A 20,612-nucleotide genomic window follows, 5' to 3' on the forward strand; every position below is an offset into this window, starting at 1 on the left:
CCTTCCCTCGAGTTCCGATCCTGCCCAAAATCTTATCCAAAGTCAAGCAAGATTCCACGCACTTTATTCTAATAGCTCTAGTCAGGGCCGGCTCCAGACACCAGCCGACCAAGGACGTGCTTGGGGCGGCACCTTGGGGCAGGGCGGCGCTAGGGTTTTTATTTATGTATTTATTTTTTGGTTCGTCGGGGCAGTGCTGGAGGGGTGTTTTTTTTGTTTGTTTCTGCATTGCGGCGCTCGGGGTGGTGGGGCTTCGGGCGGCACGGCGCTGGGGGGGGCGGGGGCTTGGCGCGGCGCTGGGGGGGGCTGGCGCGGGGTGGGGCTCGGAGGGGGGGTGGGGGCTGGCGCGGCGCTTGGAGGGGGCGGGGCTTCGGGCGGCTTGGTGCTCGGGGGCGGGGCTTCAGGCGGTGTGGTGCTCGGGGGCGGGGATTTAGGCAGCACTGGGGAGGGGGTACGGCGGTGGGGGGGCGGCGCCCCCTGTTTTTTGCCTGGGGCGGCAAAAATGTTAGAGCCGGCCCTGGCTCTAGTATGGACATATCAACATTGGATTTTGACTTTACTAGATCTATCAGTCAGACTTCTGCTGTTTCTCCTGATGGATGTGGATGTGATATCCCAGGATCACGGTCGCCTTCTTCATTCCAATCTTCAGACAAAACACAGTTACCTACCTTTCCGTAACTGTTGTTTTTTGAGATGTGTTGCACATGTCCATTCCACGACCCACCTTCCTTTCCCTCTCTATTGGAATCTTGCTGGTAGGACAGAATGGAGAGGGGTCGGGGCAGTGCAGCCTTTTATAGCTATGTGCAGTGGTGTGAGTCACCAGAGGGAGCTCACACTGCCCCAGCAGGAACCGCTCAGGGAAAAATCTCTGACAACTGTGCATGAGCTGCACACACAACCCTAGTGGAATGGACATGTGCAACACATCTCAAAGAACAACTGTTGCGGAAAGGTAGGCAACTGGTTTTTAGCTGTGGTGGTATGTGTCAAGAAATTGTGACTCCTTTTAGGGTTAATGTGTTTCTGGTCTGACTGTGACACTTCAAGTCCTGAGTACAAGTCTTAAAACAAGTAATTAGGAATCAGCTGCCATTCAGGTAAACCCAATAAAATTATACTCAAGATAAGATATTTAAAACATTCAGAAAGCTGTGAATTGTTTATTTCAAATTCCCACCGCCATCCGCCCAGAAGCTATACATTAAAAGCAGCTGAGCACTGTCAACTCTAAAAATAATCTGTCATATGTCTTTAAAAGAGCAAATATTCTGAACTATTGGTTTAAGGGGAAATGGCATTTAAGGGCTCTATTTTATAAGTTGTTATGTAGTATATTTCGTCATTCTGCTGCCAAAGTTTGGACAAAGGAGATTCTCTTTTCCATATTGGGCACTTTGTTTGGAAACCTCCAAGGTATTTCTGTCAAAGATGCTGTTAAAATCTGACTGCTGAGGCTGTATGTGCTGTAGGCTGAAGTTCTTAGTGCTGTGTGTGTGTAAATTCAGAAAGCCAAATATTGATCTAGCTTTTGAATTAAAACACTATTTTAAAATGATACACAACTATTTTTAGTTTAAAAAATATCCTCAATACCAATAATGCATATGAAGGTCCTGTTGTCCAAAAGATGCAGCTTACATAAGAAATAAGTCATCCTGAATATGCTCAGCAGAGAGCAACATGGTAGATACTGTAGGTTATTTTTCAATAATTTGTTGTGTATGTTCCATTAGGATGTTTAATTTACAGACTCTGATACAAGTGTGTGTGTAAAAATGCTTCTATTAAGTTCTCAAAAGCACAAGTGTACAAAAAAGTTCCATTCTATCATCTCATATTGAATACACTCATAAACCACCAGTGTGACAGCTGAACAGCACTGAAGTCTGTTCAGGGTATTAATCTTATCCTCACTTGACACATATATAACACTCAAATGTTCTCTGTCAGAAGTAAAATCTCTTCCTATCAGGGTTTTAATTTTTAAGCTATCGTGTCTAGAGAATCAGACTTGGGGCACATTTCATTATGTTCTGATTTGAAAATGAGCTTTGATGATGAGTTATATATTCAAAATATACTTTACTGTAGGAAACAGTTCTGCACTGCCAGAAGGATGGGTTACATATCTTTTTCCACCTTCAGGGTTTAGGATTCTGTTAACTTACTGTCTGCTCACAAGAATGGTGTAGATTACTTGCAGTTGTAGAGTACAATTGTGCTCTGCTTTGTTACTGAAACTTTTATTATAACAAATACATTTACTTTTCAGTCCTCACTTTTCTTTCCTCTTCCCATCCTGCCCACAGTAACACATCAGCAATTCAATTGGATCATATTCAAGGAACTTTTAGGGCCAGATTTTCAAAGTGGTTTCAAAAATTGCAGCTGCAAACATTTGTGTGCATAGAAACCACTTTCAGAGGCCAGCTACAGTTAGAGTACAGTAGTACTACAGCTTAAATTTTCAGACCAACAGCCTTGACAGTTGCTTTAAGCTTTTGATGTACAGACCCCAAATGATGTTGCTAGTTGGCGAGAGACAATGAAAACAGATATAGGAATAGATACAGAATTACCACATAATTGGTGATAACATCCTTATTTGAATCTGCCCTTTGCCTGTTTTTCTTTAGCTATGTCCCGTTTTTCTCTCTCTTTTTTTCCCTCCTGTCTTCTCTTTGCCCTTTGTGTTTCTGCTTTTCTCCCCCTTCTGCCACTTATCCTTTATTTGCCTCACTCTTTCCATCTCTCCAGCATCTCTGACCCGAAGGCCAGCAAGTGGCTTTCAGTAAACTTATTTCTGTGCTGCAAAGCCAGGATGATCCTAACTTACTTGTGTTATGGGCAGGCTTTCCATAAACTGTTGAGCCTCTGCTGGCCTGGAGCCAATGATTCTGATACATCTGTGCACATTTCATAGTGCGGTGTCCAGGATTAAAGGGACCATGTGCAAAATAATTTGGAGAGAGTACTTATAAGGAAAATTCTTCTCTGGGGTATCTTTGAAAAATACTGTTGCATTATTCAGCTCCCACCACAGTGTGAACCTTTTTGTAATGCACCCCATGTGGAGGAGAGGCATCTCTGTCTCAGCATATGGGCCAGATTGACCACATACTGGTAACTCAACATCTCAACTAGTAAAATAAACCTTTGCTGTAAAACAAAATTACAAAATGCTGCAATGATCTGGCACTTGGGTCCTCTGCTCCAGTTCTCCGTAGGTTCACAGATCATCTATGTGGTTGGCAAATACTGTCAGTCATGGAGGGAGAAATACAGGCCTTGCCTATACTTGGATTAGCCCTCATTTCAGCCATCAGTGGCCAGCTACAGGAGTAGCTGCACTGGTGCAAACCCCAAGCATAGACAAGAAGAGCTGAAAAGCTGCATTTTGCACTGGATGAGCATACCCTGGTTTCAAATAGCTATTGCAGTTGCTGGACATTGATTGCTGATTCCCAAGAATAGGCAAGTTGTACCCCATGCGTTCCTCCCTTTGGCCATCCATGTTTTAGAGGAGATTTACTAGATTATTGTGAAAAAATAATATGTTCATGGAAAAGGTATAAAGTTAAATGTCCAAATTCTACCTTCAGTTGCACACATGCAATCCCTTTAACTTTAGTTGGGCTGCACCAGCTTAATTGTTTGGAGATTTTGGCTCTTATATTGAAAAATTAGGGGATGGTTTCCCATAAACGTCTTCCTTTTGCATTGTTGTATCAAACCAAAAGAGAGCAAAAAGCCTTTAATTTTAATATGTAGTAGCTGAAGTAATATTCTAATGTGCATTTCCAGGAAAATGTTGAAGGAGAAAACTGTGATCGTTGTAAACCAAGTTTCTTCAACCTGCAGCAAGATAATCCCAGAGGCTGTGAGGAGTGTTTTTGTTCAGGGAAAACAAACGTCTGTATAGACTCTCACTGGACCTACAGCAGTGTAAGAAAAATAATAGTAAACATTATAGCAAAAATATGTCATTGGTTATGCTGTCTTTTAAAACGTATCTTGTACAACACATGTTATCCTAAGATCTGCAGGCACATTATATACCATGAAAAGGAGTTTTCACACACAAGAACTGATCTTTCTTTGTTTTCACTGTGAAAATATTCTGAAATCAACATTGTGATTGATATAGAAAGCAACTCAGAAATGTCTGTCAGAGAGGAAGCTGTGTGTGTGAAACAGTCATGGAATGTGCCGATGATGAAGTATGAAAAATGAGGGTAATTCCAAGATGTCCATAGGGCTGCCTCTTTTCTGGGCATGTAATAAATATCCATATAGACACATATGGGTTAATTAAGAGTTTGCACTTACAAATACACAATTTGTGTAAGAAATAATATCCTTTATAGGGGCATGTAAACAGTGAGGGTCTTATGCCTCTGGTGAATTTCTTTTGTACAATATGTGTATAGCATTGAAGCTAAAGGTGGGGTGACCCTTCCAATGGTCTTACTTGCAAAAACACATTGTAGAAAATATTTTTTTTTGTACAAGCATGCCCTATACTTTCAATAAGGTCTCAAAGTCTGGACACCAGTTTCTTTATAAAGGGGCTATAATACATGTCTGTAAATCTAGCTTGGGAAAATCTGTTTCAGGTTAAATAGCTACTTGTTTTGGCTGTTTGGTATATGGGAACTCTGGGAATAAAGCGGTCTGCCTGGTGTACTCCTCTACATACCAGTATCCAGAAAGCTTTTCCAGCTCACAGCTGAGCCATTTCATAGCTCTGCTGGTATCTAGGCATCTGGAAACCAACCAAAAGCCTTGAGCATGCTTGTATGTATATTAAGCTCTTCTGTACTGGTTAGTTTCCTGATAGAGGATTTCAGAGATTCAGGATCTGAGGTTTTCGGTCTTTGCTAGCTGGTGCAGTAGAAGAGACCTTTGAGCTTCTAAGATATAGGTCTTTAGAACAATAATCTACATTGTGTCTGAATAATATCTATTCAGATTTGTTGAACTCTCACTTCAGGCTTCTGTACCATCTGGGACTTGTATCACTTTACAGAGTATTTGTGTTGTGTGAGCATGAATGGCTCTTATTCAGATATTATTGGGAGTGAGCCGGAATTCCCTCCCCACTCTCTTTTAAGCCACTGGGAACAAATATTTACCTATGGCATCCCCTAACTTTTTGCCAGCCTAAGTGGCTGTCCAGGACACACAAATCCAAGAGCCGGTATGCATACAGTAGATTTATTTTCCTATGAATATTCTCATGTCACTGAATATGATTCTTCACTGAGATTAATCAAGATCTTAAACCAAATGAAGCTGCAGAAAAGACAAAAAACAAAACAGAGGCTGGTGGGTGCTGGGACTTTGATATCTTGACTCTCCTTCCAACAGGTATTTTATTCTGTCATTATAGGTAGGAGACATGAGTGGCTGGTATCTGACTGACGTACCTGGTCTCCTTCAAGTTACACCTCAGCAGGACAGTTTTGGTGGACCTCAGCGGCTTAGCATCAGTAATGTGGCTGCCAGAAGAGTGCTGCCGCTGATTTATTACTGGAGTGCACCCAGTCCTTATTTGGGCAACAAAGTAAGTGCAGATGGTCCTTGCCTGTATGATCATTTAATTTATTGCTAGGGAAAGATGTAAGCAATTTTTTTAAAGTTCCTGTTGAAGGGAAGATTAAGTTGGATAGATATTTGACCAGCAAAATTGCTTGCTGAAAAGAACTGAGTTAGGCATGCAGAGAATCCTTATGAGACACAAAGTATCAAGGGAGAGCAGAATTAACTAAGTACCTCAATTCTGAGACCTCTTGAGGCCTCTGCTGTCAGGTCTTAGAGAAGCTCAGATAATTTGCAGTGTTGTTTTTTGAACAAATTGGCTGGCATATGAATATGTGTTTCAGGTTGTCCTCTTCTCTTTCCATCTCATCCTTGGATATGAAAGGCTGTTTCCTATCCTGCTTTTCACAGATGCAAAGTGTATATCAGATGTTGTGAGTTAGGTTACAAAACTTTAATTCTTGGCATAAACTTGTGTAGGGAACTCTGCCCTGGAACTCAGAAGGTGCTGTACTAAACTTTGTGCCAGTTTCACTGTTCATTTTTATTCAGATCCACTCACACCCTCCCCCCCCCACACAAACACATAAATATATAAACATATAAAACCAACAAGGAGTCTGGTGGCACCTTAAAGACTAACAGAGTCTGCCACCAGACTCCTTGTTGTTTTTGTAGATACAGACTAACACGGCTACCCCCTGATATAAACATGCAAGTATCTGCCCGCTGAAGGTTACTGCACTACGTTACTTTTAAAACCTTTGAAGATCTCCCTGGCTGCCTTAGTGGTCTGAGTATCAGGCTTGCTATCCACAGACTTTCTGTTATCACAGGTGGTGTGTTCTTAAAATGAGTTTTCTGTCAGTCTTTGGAATTTGGGACTGTGTTCAGAAGTTGAGCTTTTTTCTGATTATGGTGAAGTATATGAAACTATAATGTGCTTCAGCACATTTTCCATTCTAGTCTCTTCAGGCTCATCCACCTATTTTTGTCCTGTTGGCTGGAAATCAACATGACAAAAGGTAAGTGAGCATGTGAAGATTAAACAGCATCATTTCCAAAGAATGTGGGCATCCTGTTCATGGCTATAAGATGCTTAAAGATAGCCAAGCCCATTCAGCTGGGGTAAGGGAAGTTTTTTTATAGCTTCCATACACCGTGAACTTTTCCTGTACTCTAGTAGAAACTTTACACAGACAAACTTCTTCCTTTTCCATTCAGTGAACCAAATAATGGGAAGAGTGTGTGCAAATTGTCTGAACATAGAAGACATTTTTTCAGTGTAATTTGAAGGTCCTTTGTGGTTTACTGTCAGACATTTCTGTATGAATGAAACAATTTGCCTTAATAACTGAACCATATAAATTTTTGATACTACAATAATACTGAAAGCACTCACAAATTACCACAGTACATCTTAACTGTCATGTTACATCATGTAAATTATAGTCATGATGACATGCTTAGCTTGGATGATTTAGTGTATTGCTATGGAAATGGAGTATTGCAGGTTCTTATTTGTAAACTCAATGAAACATCTCTCTAAATAGCTGAAACTGGATTAAACCAGCCCTTCTCAACTATGACTGCTAGCTGTGTTACACATATAATAATTGCAGTTTTAGGTTAGGTGTGCTTACCTAAGAATGTCTGCCTTAAAAGTATGCAGAGAAAGGTTTTAAGAACTTTTATATCAAGACATTTAAGTTTAGTGTAATCCATAACTCTGGGATCCATGCTACAACTTCAACCCCCTTTCTTTTTGTCTCTACCCCTTTCATTAAAATGTTCTCTCTAAAAATAAATTTGAGTAAAACATGGGGACAACTGTCCCTCTATATTGAGAGATCCCAGTTTTCAAACATAGCCCAAAACCTTTATTTGAAAGGCTTCTTTTAACATAAGGCTGGCATGTGGTGCACATGTTGATTTCCATATATATTCTAGCTGCATGTTTTCGACCCACCTACAAGTGCTACTTTCACATGACACAAGAGTTGTAAAATGAGATGATACTGAGTTTGTAACCCTGAGCTTTGCTTAACAATGAATGACCCTGGAGTTAAATGAGATTGTTCTGTGGCAGATTCTGGTTTCTCTAAAAAGGTTGGGCTACAAAGTGAGTAACGGGAGACTGTAGGTAACGCTCTTAGGACTCTTGTTTATGTGAAAGTGACTGACTGTATGACTAGGGGACAAGAAAGCAAGAAAATGAATGTAACATCTCTGTTGTTGTTGTTGTTGTTCTTGGGTTTTTTAGAAAAACAGAACAACAACAACAAAATACTACTGCACTACTAGCAACATGTCAGAAGTTAGGTGAAATTTTACCAAATTAAAAATATAAAATACATGCAGCTCTTGTGTTATATAAAATGCAGATTGTTGGGTTTGTTTTTTTTAAAACAAAAGTAAGAGTTTTCAGATGCTTGTTTTAGCCTATATTGGTTTAAAATGGAAATTTGAAGGCGTGGTTTATTCATCAGATGAAGGGCTGTTATTTGGATTATTCTGAAGCAATATAATTTTGCAAACTGATGGATTATTTTATTAAGAAGAAAGTTTTTGCTTGGCTACTATTAAGATTTAACAGGGATCATATAATAGCTTTTCTGTCTATTTTATGGCTGCCAATTTAATTCTGGATTGAGGCAGTCATAAGTACTTGGTAACACAATACACTGTAAGGGTATGTCTACACTGCAATTAGACACCTGCGGCTGGCCCGTGCCCGCTGACTCTAGCTCATGGGGCTTGGGCTAAGGGTCTGTTTAACTGTGGAATGTAGACATTCTGGCTGGGGCTGCAACCTGAGCTCTGGGACTCTCCCACCTCACAGGGTCCTAGAGTCTGGGCTCCAACCTAAGCCCCAACATCAGGTTCGGCCGATCGCAGCTCCCACTGGCCGCGGTTCACCGTTCCAGGCCAATGGGGGCTGCGGGAAGTGGCATGGGCTGAGAGATTCTGCCTAGTGTAGAAAATGCTTTTGTTCTATTAAACAGATAAATATTACACATTTTAAAGCCCCTGTTTGGTAAAACTGCCTTTTTAACAATTGCTTCCACTAGGAATTTATTTTTGATTATCTTTAAAAGAAAAGGGAATATGTTAACATAATGTTAGCATTCTGTCTTAAAGCTCCAAGAACCAAAAATTTGAATTAAGGCTAAAATTTCATCCATAACTCTTTCCACTGTGCATAGGTATTATCCTTCTGTGTAGGCCCCAAAAGAATGGCTCCTTTAATGTCCCATATGATCTGTATCAGCAATGCAGCACAAGGTGAGTGAAGGGCATATTTTTAGCCTTAATTAGGTTTATTCCTTCAGTAGGTTTAATCTTTAGGGCTAAACTTTAGAACATTTGCATCTAAAAGTGTTTCTGAAAAAATACTGTGCAACTACACGAAGGAAATTGGGCAGGAATGGTGTCCCTAGCCTCTGTTTGCCAGAAGCTGGGATTGGGTGACAAGGCATGGATCACTTCATGATAGCCTGTCTGTTCAATCCCTTTGGGGCACCTGCCATTGGCCACTGTCAGAGAACAGGATACTGGGCTTGATGGACCTTTGGTCTGACCCAGTATGGCCGTTCTTAGGTTCTTATGAAATTGCCCAAGCAAATGGACAATTGCACATGGACAAATAACCATTTACATGGGCAATTATCTGATTGTTTGTATATGCGTTGCCATGTGCGATGTATACAATAACATCACCATAAAAATGCTATGACTTTAAGACCCTGTGCTGCTTGGTATTATTATGCAACAATGGGAGTTTAGGCTTTGAAAAAGGACTGCAGGTACAGCTTAGTGAATCCTGTATACTAGTACATCACCATAGTTTAAGGAAAAACAAAAATAGTGTAAGTGTCTTACTGTTCTGTGTATAACAGAGTTTTGTGCTCTCTTTATTTCCTTTCATTTGTGTTCATTTTTGGTGCAGTTCTTGTCCAAGAGACAGAATCATGCAAAAGAAATGACAGAATACAGATCACACAGAACCCCCCCCCCATAAACCAGCGTAAATAATACAATGATGGACTGAAACAGAAATGCCAAGATCAATTGTCCTAAATTATTAATGCATCTAGACCCTCAAAACTCCATCTAGTATTCCCATGGTTTAGCTTCAAATAGCAAAAATTGGAGACTGTTTCTAGATCATCAGACTTGATAGCTGCAATTTGATACCAAAATATGAAAACATTTTGGCTTGTTTTCACTGCAAGCCTGGGAAAGGAAAGCAGTCTCTGCTTGACATTTCCTGATGGTTGAGATGACAGACGAAGTGCTATTGGAAGCTAATTTTTTGATAACCTTTTCTTTTGAGAGCTGCTGGCACTTCTTGGAAAACCTTAAATGTTAACAAATAACATTGATAGCATGACGGTATGTCATAACTGACCTAGTGAATTTTGCTCAATTATTTATAACTCTAGCTGCCCTGATATATATATATATATATACATACAACACCCTTTTAAGTTTATTTATTTATGTTGAGCTAATCAACTCTGATGGATAAAATGTCATATATTTATTTAAACGGAAGTAAAATCAAATGGGTGTCCAGCAAGGTGGATAAAATTGAATTGTTATGTTTCAATCAGATATTTTACTTAATTTTAAACAAATCTAAATTTAAAAATAATCATTTGAATTTACAACTGTGCTCCAAGAACCCCTTAACCAGGGCTGGCTCCAGGCACTAGCGCAGCAAGCAGGTGCTTGGGGCGGCCAATGGAAAGGGGTGGCCCATCCGGGTCTTCGGCAGCAATTTGGCGGCGGGTCCCTCGGTCCCTCTCGGAGGGAAGGACCTGCCGCCGAATAGCCGCCGAAGAATGAAGCGACAATCGCAGCTTTTTTTTTTTTTTTTTTTTTTCCCCCGCCGCTTGGGGCGGCAAAAACGCTGGAGCCAGCCCTGCCCTTAATGCCAGCTGGCAAGGGGGTGCAGAGGGGTTACAGGGATTTCCCGACTGGTATGTACATAGAATCATAGAAATGTAACACTGGAAGGGACCTCGATAGGTCATCTAGTCCAGTCCCCTCCACTGAGGCCAGACTAAGTGTTATCTAGACCATCCCTGACAGATGTTTGTCTAACCTATTCTTAAAAATTTCCAATGATGGAGATTCCACAATCTCCGTAGGTAATTTGTTGCAGCTTTTTACTATGCTTATACTTAGGACGTTTTTCCTAATATCTAGACTAAATCTCCCTTGCTGCAATTTAAGCCCATTACTTCTTGCCTTGTCCTCAGTGGTTAAGGAAAAACATTTATCACGCTCCTCTTTGTAAAATCCTTTTACATCCTTGAAGACTGTTATCATGTACTCCCGCTCCAGTCTTCTCTTCTCTAGACCAAACAAACCCAGTGTTTTCAGTCTTTCCTCGTAGGTCATGTTTTCTAGATCGTTAATGATTTTTGTTATTCTGCTCTGGACTTTCTCCAATTTGTCCACAACTTTCCCCAAGTGTGGTGCCCAGAGCTGGACACAGTACTCCAGTACATTCTACTTCACCAAAGAATGTCAGATGAAGTCTCAAAAGCTGGTGTCAAATTGGTCATCAGTATCACTGTGGAAGGAAATACATATAGTTGCTGAAAATTATGTTCTTAAGGTCTCTGTCTAGGGACTGGTTGCCAGCAAAGGTGAAAAATAGATTTCTGTTAGACAAGAAATGTTTATCTATTTGGCTGTTTACATGTCAATTAAATATTGTATGGTTCACAGTGGGTCTCCGCTCATCAGTATGAACTGAATGCTAGTGAAGGACTGTAAAAACTTCAAAGAAAAGAATAACAGGAAGAAGTAAACAGTGGGGTGGGGAGAACCCTATCCTGAGGTGTGCATCAAAAGCTTGCTCTAGTTCATTTGGGGGACAAAGAAGACACTGTCATTATTCATCTACAAAGTAAATGGACAGTGAGTTTGCTTCATGAAACCCGTCTTTCATGGTCGAAATCACCGGAGAGAACTTTGTGTGAGACAAGCCTGTTTAGATAGGAGTATAATAATTATTATTATAATAATAATTACATAACAATTTAAAAAACAGAAAGCATAATATCATTATTGTTATAATGATAATTACACAACAATTTAAAAAACAGAAAGCATAATTCTGTAAATTATCCAGAATCCCCAGTGTTTAAAAAAAGTACATGAACAATTAGACCATGGCAAGAAGGGGTGTGAATCTATCCCCCACACCTGCCGAAGACTAACTGTTCCTCTACAGTTTTCTGATATGCGTTAACAGTTCGTTAGAACACTTTGATTTGATTTAGTCCTCTCTGAAATGGGACTAGATTGACTAGATAGGCCCAAAGTAAGGTGTATGAGGCAGACCCCCAGCTTGTGTAAATTGACTAAGCAGATTACTTAACAGGGCCTGATTTTCAGAGGATGGATGTTCAGCCCTTTCTGAAAATCCTTCCTTTAAGGTGTGTCAAGTTGGTCACCCAAAAATCAAGGCACACAACATCACTTTTGAAAATCTTGGCCTAATAGTAAATAATAATGGTAAGATTCTTCCAGAAGTTATCCAAGCATTCACCTAGCATTTAGCATCATCAATATTCCTGGAAGAAAATATGATAGGCTTTTGAGAGTTCAGCACTGAAAACTGGAGTTTTCTGATAGACTGAAAAGTGGTAATTCCTTTCCTGGACTAACAAACAACTTTCTGTGTGAAATGTTGAGAAACAAATGCCAGTCAGAGCTGATAGAAAAGCAACGGACCAACAGGAAACTTGAAAAAACAACAACGAGTCCTTGTGGCACCTTAGAGACTAACAAATTTATTTGGGCATAAGCTTTCATGGGTTAAAACCCACTTCATCAGATGCATGGAGTGAAAAATACAGAAAGCAGTATATATATTACAGCACATGAAAAGATGGGAGTTGACATACCAAGTGGGGGGTCAGTGCTAACGAGGCCAACTCAATCAAGGTGGACTCACTCATTCCCAACAGTTGACAAGAAAGTGTGAATATCAGCAGAGGGAAAATTACTTTTTGTAGTGACCGATCCACTCCCAGTCTTTATTCAGGCCTAATTTGATGGTGTCCAGTTTACAAATTAATTCCAGTTCTGCAGTTTCTCGTTGAAGTCTGTTTTTGAAGTTTTGTTGTTGAAGAATTGCCACTTTTAAGTATAGGTTTCAGAGTAGCAGCCATGTTAGTCTGTATCCGCAAAAAGAACAGGAGTACTTGTGGCATCTTAGAGACTAACAAATTTATTTGAGCATAAGCTTTCGTGGGCTACAGCCCACGTGTCCAGGGAGATGGAAGTGTTCTCCTACTGGTTTTTGAATGTTACAATTCTTGATGTCTGATTTGTGTCCATTTATTCTTTTGCGTAGAGACTGTCCGGTTTGGCCAATGTACATGGCAGAGGTGCATTGCTGGCACATGATGGCATATATCACATTGGTAGATGTGCAGGTGAACGAGCCCCTGACGGTGTGGCTGATGTGATTAGGTCCTATGATGGTGTCCCTTGAATAGATATGTGGACAGAGTTGGCAATGGGGTTTGTTGCAAGGATAAGTTCCTGGGTTAGTGTTTTTGTTGTGTGGTGTGTGTTGCTGGTGAGTATTTGCTTCAAGTTAACGGGCTGTCTGTAAGCGAGGACTGGCCTGTCTCCCAAACTCTGTGAGAGTGAGGGATCATCCTTCAGGATAGGTTGTAGATCCTTGATGATGTGCTGAAGAGGTTTTAGTTGGGGTGCTGTAGGTGACGGCTAGTGGCATTCTGTTACTTCTGGGTACCCTTCTGGCTCTGTCAATCTGTTTCTTCACTTCACCACGTGGGTGTTGTAGTTTTAAGAATGCTTGATAGATCCTGTAGGTGTTTGTCTCTGTCTGAGGGATTGGAGCAAATGCGGTTGTATCTTAGAGCTTGGCTGTAGACAATGAATCATGTGATGTGGTCTGGATGAAAGCTGGAGGCATGTAGGTAAGTATAGCCGTCAGTAGGTTTCCGATAGAGGGTGGTGTTTATGTGAACATTGCTTATTTGCACTGTAGTGTCCAGGAAGAGGATCTCTTGTGTGGACTGGTCCAGGCTGAGGTTTATGGCGGGGTGGAAATTGTTGAAATCCTGGTAGAATTCCTCAAGTGCCTTCTTCCCATGGGTCCAGATGATGAAGATGTCATCAATGTAGCACAAGAAGTAGAGTAGGAGTACTAGGGGATGAGAGCTGAGGAAGCGTTGTTCTAAGTCAGCCATAAAAATGTTGGCATACTGTGGGGCCATGCGGGTACCCATAGCAGTGCCGCTTACTTGAAGGTATAAATTGTCCCCAAATCTGAAATAGTTGTGGGTGAGGACAAAGTCACAAAGTTCAGTCACCAGGTTTGCCATGACATTATCGGGGATACTGTTCCTGATGGGTTTTAGTCCATCTTTGTGTGGAATGTTGGTGTGGAGAGCTTCTACATCCATAGAAGTGTTTTCTGGAAGATCACCAATGGATTGTCGTTTCCTCAGGAAGTAAGTGGTGTCTCGAAGATCGCTGGGAGTACTGTAGCATAGGGCCTGAGGAGAGAGTCCACATAGCCAGACAATCCTGCTGTCAGGGTGCCAATGCCTGAGATGATGGGGCATCCAGGATTCCCAGGTTTATGGATCTTGGGTAGCAGATAGAAAACCCCTGGTCAGGGCTCTAGGGGTGTGTCTGTGTAGATTTGTTCCTGTGCTATAGAAGGGAGTTTCTTGAGCAGATGGTGTAGTTTATTTTGGTACTCCTCAGTGAGATTGGAGGATAGTGGCCTGTAGAATGAGGTGTCGGAGAGTTCCCAGGCAGCCTCCTCTTCATATTCCGACCTATTCATGATGACTACAGCACCTCCTTTGTCAGCCTTTTAAATTGTCAGAGTTGTTTCTGAGGCTGTGGATAGCATGTTCTGCATGGCTGAGGTTATGGCGCAAGTGATGCTGCTTTTCCACAATTTCAACCCGTGCATGTTGGCGGTAGCATTCTATATAAAAGTCCAGTCTGTTTCGACCTTCAGGAGGAGTCCACGCAGAATCCTTCTTTTTGTAGTACTGGTAGGAAGGTTTCTGTGGGTTAGTGTGCTGTTCCAGTGGTGTGTTGGAAATATTCCTTGAGTTGGAGACGGCAAAAGTAGGATTCTAGGTCACCGCAGAACTGTATTATGTTCCTTGGGGTGGTGGGGCAGAAGGAGAGGCCCCGAGATATGACACGCTCTTCTGCTGGGCTAAGAGTATAGCTGAATAGATTAACAATATTGTTGGGTGAGTTAAAGGTACCGCTCTTGTGGCCCCTTGTGGCATGTAGGAGTTTAGATAGTTTAGTGTCCTTTTTCCTCTGTAGAGAAGGAAAGTGTGTATTGTAAATGGCTTGTCTCATTTTTGTAAAGTCCAGCCACGTGGAAGTTTGTGTGGAAGGTTGGTTTTTTATGAGAGTCTCCAGTTTTGAGAGCTCATTCTTGATCTTCTCCTGTTTGCTGTATAGGATCACGTGGTTCCTCAGTTTCTTTGAGACTGTGTGGCACAATCTCTCACCATAGTATGTGTGGTATGTTGATTATAATGGATTTTTTACCTTCAGTCCTTTTGGTATGATGTCCATCTGTTTGCATTTGGAAAGGAAGATGTCTGTCTGTATCTGCACAAGTTTTTTCATGAAGTTGGTAGTGTGTATTTCAATTGTTTTCTTTTACGGTTTTATAACAATAATATATGGAGATATCCTGTCTCCTAGAACTGGAAGGGACTCTGCCTTCACTAGCAGGACCAAGTACTGATTTTGCCCCAGATCCCTAAGTGGCCCCCTCAAGGATTGAACTCACAACCCTGGGTTTAGCAGGCCAATGCTCAAACCACTGAGCTATCCCTCCTCCTGAAATAAAAACAACAAAAGTTTCTAATAACATGAATTACTTATGCTTTGATCTGATCATCTAACATCTGACTAGAATATTGTGTCTTTTTAAAAGCCCTCAGGCCTTTGTCTCCTTTACTCTATCATTACCCTCTGCAAAAGATTTCTGAATGAGTCCAGACTGCTTAGTTAATCTCTGGAATGCAAGCTGAGCTGCATTCCCTTAGGTTCCCATTAGCTTTCACTACCATATTTTGATCCTCAACGGGATGGTAAGGTGGGGCCAAAGATTTTGTTTTTCAGAGAGATAATTCAACTAATGACAGCAAATTTCTTTAGAAAGGAAACCTTGGTAGAGATTTTAAATATGCAATAAGTCTCTTGAAGCTAACTTTTTTTAAAGTTCTGTTTATTTCCATGGGCCCAAGAGATGAAAGAGTTAAGACCTGACGTTCAGCAGATTGAAATGGGAGTAATATGATAAAACCCCAATTGGAAATGTGATGAATTATTAAACAAGCAGTTTGTTGGGTGATTGAATATTACCTGCAAAGTACTGCTCATCTCCAACTCCTTGAGGCACATCCAAAGCTAACGGAATTGAGCCAATTAGACTGACTGTCTCTTCAATGAGTTGTGACCTATCAATGGTAATAGCTTATTATGATGATAAATGAACCCATCTCTCAAACTGAAGCCTGAGTACACAGTTCAGCAGTTTCCTTGAATCATGGGGCCATTACCTCTCAACTTCAGATCGACAGGAGCGACAGCAATGAGAACAAATAGCATGCATGAATAGACACAGATGATTGTTTTACCCAAATGAATATATTTACAGTTATTTTTGGTAAAGCTGTTTTTTTATTTTTTTAATATAGACCTGTCTGAACATTCCCTGTTTTCACTGGAAATATATATAGCATTTCTCACAATGTATGAAGAACACCATCCCCATCTCGTGAAATGGCTGGATGAATTTCTGATTGGTATCTACATGCCTTTTCAATCAGCAGGGTTTCAGAGGCATTGCTATATGGCAGAATATCTTTTCTGACTGAAAAGTTTGCTTTATTTGTTTAGTCCTATTACCCCTTGTAATTATTGTGCCAGAAGTAGTCCACTTCTGGCACAATAATTGGGGGGGGGGGAAGAGGAAGGAGCAGGAGAGTTGTTACATAAATAAACTTTTGTTTTTTTTCATTAATTTATTCTTGCTGTAAAGAAGTTTTTTGAAACTTTCAAGTGAAATAATATGAGCCATTTGAGAGTTTTCTGGAAGAATTTTATTTAGTTAGTTAGTTGTGAAGAAGGGACGTTTATGTAAGAACTGAGCGTGTTTACAACAGTTTTCTTTCTGCATTAATTTGCTCATGTTTTGAGTAAGAATTCAGTTTTATTAAAATGGTGGTGCCAGAGGCGCACAGAGTACGTTCATAAGACCATAAGAGTGGCCATACTGGGTCAGACCAATGGTCCATCTAGCCCAGTATCCTGTCTTCCGACAGTGGCCACTGCCAGATGCTTCAGAGAGAATGAACAGAACAGGGCAATTATCAAGTGATCCATCCCCTGTCATCTAGTGTCAGGAAAGATGACTGATTGACAGCCCCCAAACTGTACTTCTTTTATCCACCAGATAGTTACTTTGACCTGGAGTGACCACCTTCTTGAATGAAAGTGTAGTTCAGTCTCCAGAGCCAGTCAGTCAATTGTGTATATATGGTGTGACAGCCTTTAATTATATGATCACGTGCTACTCTCAAATAATACAATTCATATCAAAATATCTCCTGCAGAGCCCTGTATCATTCAAATGCACACTTTATTGTGTATTTAATGAGGCAGGACTCCTACAATTACATCTACATTGTTGCATTGCAGAATTGCACAGCCTGTCTGCAGAGGTATTAGTAGATGTGGCGAGTCCTCTCTGCAATTTATCCACCAACTTTGCATCTTCCACCCTAAAGAACTCTACAGCAGTAATTATCACTTAATCTTCTTCCGGTTCCTCGAAGGTCAAACAATCAAAGTCTCTTTCTTTCTTTTATTATATATTACAGATATTTTATCTAGAACTAAACACAGCTGTACATTTTAATGTTAGTCATTTTAGTACAGTACATAAAAATATGAAGAAATTAGTCAATATTTTATTGTCCATGGCTTTGGAAACAAGATTTCCTAACTGCCAAGCCTATGCAACCAAAATTAATAAAATGAATTGGCTAAAACTACTTTATTTACCTTATGCCATAGGTTTGAGATGCCTTTAAAGCTAATCAAATACATAGACACGATGATATTTGGTCAGCTGTGTCTTTTGATTTAAATGTTTCAGTTAATGTTGTTTAGTCTGCTGGGATTGAAAGACCTCTCTGGAAAGAAAGTTTATACTGCATTGCTCCTTGAGGTCTTTTGTGACGTGAAGTGCAGTTCAGTTAACTCTTCATTGGTTTTTTTTTTTTTATATCGATATAAGATCTACGCAGAGCTCAGGCAGAAATGCACAAAAATCCCTTCTGTGTAGCATTCCTCTTTTTGTGTCTTTCATGGTATGTTGTGCAATCATATTTTTCTTAGACTGATGTAAGTAACATATATGTCTGTATCTATATAAATGTAAGTTACATCTGTCTAAGAAAAATATGATTGCATAACACAATTAGAGACAAAAGAGGAACACTACAACAAATGGGATTATAATTTTTTTAAACATGGAAACTTACAAATATAAGATAGGAAGGACCCAAGTGCCACTAGTTCCTGTTGTGAATGTGCTTTATGCTTATGTATTGGAATTGGTTGGGGTTTTCCCATCCAAATATTTCCATGCAAAATTCTAATTTTGCCAACGATTGGGAAAAATCAAAATGAATTTTTTTGTTTCAGGTTTGGTCAACCTGAAATGAAATATTCTGGTTGTTGAACTGAATCAAAACATTTAGTTTCAGCTCAGTTTGACATTTATCTGTGTCTGCCTGAGCTGCTGCAGTGCATCATGGGAGCTGTAGTTGAGGTGCCTCATGCCCCCACTCTCTTCTGAGGATTGAAAGGGGGCTCTGAAGGAGTAGAGAAGGTGCAATATTTAGTGACAGAAACACCAGCCCACAATCCTTGTTCTCATCCCCCAGTAAAGGTTTCTTGCAGTAGGCATAGCCCAGGGACAATCTCCTAGTAGATGGTCAGACCCACAATGTGTCAGGCCTCCCTAGACTCCCATGTAACAAGAAAACCAGTCAAGGATCTGCAAATTGCATTGGTCAGTGAGACAAGCATCAGCCCAAAATCTGTTGACCCTTCCCAAAAATTGGGGGTCAGGAAGAGTGATACAGCTCAGCAGCCCTATCGAGAATCCTATAAGCAGATGGTCAGTCACATCCTGGCCTAGCCCCATTCCAAACCCAAACAGATTAGCAGTTTACCTTCTGTGACATGCAGAACAACTGAGCCAATCATATGTTTTTCTTCAAATGATGGTCCCTATTGTATTCCACTGAGGGTTATATGCATGCACCTGGAGTCAGAGCTTTTCAAAGCAGTAGTATCTGTTGGACCCTGCATGCACCCTTGTGCTACCATTCCAGCTCTGGTTCCAAATCCAGTTCCAACTGTGGAGCATGTACCACTGATGCCAGGGAGGGTCAAATTGGCCCCCAGGCCTCATGAACTCTTTGTCTTGGAGATAAGGTCTCCACCTCTTCAGGGGGTATGCTCTCCTACATTGTACTTACCTCATTTGGGTCGTGTTCACACCCACTCCCCTACAACTCCTGTGGTTCTGCCGGTACTGCCATTTGAACTGGCCTCTGACTTCTCGGAATCAGAGGACTTGAGTGGAGTGCAGGGTCCACCCCTCCTGTGCCGTTGATATGGCTATTTGAAGGTTCCACCAATTCAGTGGCAGTACCCTCCTTTTTCTCAGCAAAGGAATCATTGATACCCCACTCCTTGGAGTCCTCTGCAGCAACCGTTGGATCCGCCTTGTTGGCTGTCCTGGGGGTCCTGGCCCCAATATCCACCTTAGGAACCTTTCTGCTCAGCTTGGGAGGGGTCCCCCATCTCACCTCTTCAACTGTCATTGAGTAGGCATTTAGAACTGGTATTGGGGGAAGAACTGCTTAGCCTGCCAGAACTGGAGTGGTTCCTTTCCTTGTCCCTGGATGCAACAGTGTCTGACTCCCTCCTCGCTCCCGGAAGACTAGTGTCAGTTCCAGGACCTATTACGCAGAGTGGCCGAGTACCTCCACATCCCACTGGAAGAGGTAGAGGATGAACACAACTAGCTGCTTGACATCTTATGTGCCTTGGTACCGACCAGAGTATCTGTACCGATCGACTTGGACTGTCTGGCACACTCCAGCCACTGGCAAACCCACCCCCAGGGGGGGGTAGAGAAGAGGTACTATGTACCTACAAAGGGGTCTGAGTGTCTGTTCTCTCACCTCTCACCCAGTTCCCTTGTCATATAGGTGGCAACAGAATGAGTTCAGCAACAATACCCACGCTCCACCCCAGTGAACAAAAGGGAAAATGACTGGACCTTCTGGGTCTCAAGGTCTTCTCCTCTGCCAGCCTTCAATTTCTAATCCCAAATTACTTGGCTCTATTCACTAAATACAACTTCCTTACCTATGGCAAGTTAGCAGACTTTTCAGACAAGCTTCCCCAGCAAGATGGTGACACTTCCAGGCTATCTTAGAGGAAGGGAAACTGGTCATGAGGACAACACTTCAGGCCATGGTGGATGCGGCAGACACTTCTTTGCACACAATGGCTATGGGGATTGTTATGAGGAGAGAGTCATGGCTACATTTGTCAGGTTTCCAAGAGATGTCCAGAACACTATAGATGACCTCCCTTTCAATGAGTCTCATCTCTTCAGTCAGAAGATAAATGATTCCCTCCATTTCCTCAAGGACTACAGAGCCACTCTACGATGGCTGGGTATCTATACACCAGCACCCAAGCAGAAGGTCTACTGCCTGACACCAATGCAATGATTCAGAGCTCCTCAATTCTTCAATCAGTGGCCCAATGAGCCTCCTTGCACATAACAGAAGACCGTATGGCCACTCCTCCAGGCACATAATCACAGACTTCAGCATCTCATACTAAGTCTTTGCTGAAGCAATATTTCTGAGTGCATCTAGAAAGCTGTCAACCATCTTGCCTCATGCCGCACGCCCGACCCACCC

General features: G+C 41.3%; 1 protein-coding gene across 1 annotated transcript in view; it reads left to right on the forward strand.

The window, feature by feature from the left end:
• LAMA2 (laminin subunit alpha 2) overlaps nucleotides 1-20,612 on the forward strand; it is a 344,610-nt gene that overhangs the window by 79,342 nt on the left and 244,656 nt on the right. The window contains exons 11-12 of the mRNA XM_065401428.1: nucleotides 3,811-3,951; nucleotides 5,399-5,572. Coding sequence (XP_065257500.1) covers nucleotides 3,811-3,951; nucleotides 5,399-5,572 — 315 coding nt within the window. The remainder of the gene's footprint in view (nucleotides 1-3,810; nucleotides 3,952-5,398; nucleotides 5,573-20,612) is intronic.

This window comes from Emys orbicularis, chromosome 3, assembly GCF_028017835.1.
Source record: "Emys orbicularis isolate rEmyOrb1 chromosome 3, rEmyOrb1.hap1, whole genome shotgun sequence".
NCBI classification, from domain to species: Eukaryota; Metazoa; Chordata; order Testudines; family Emydidae; genus Emys; species Emys orbicularis.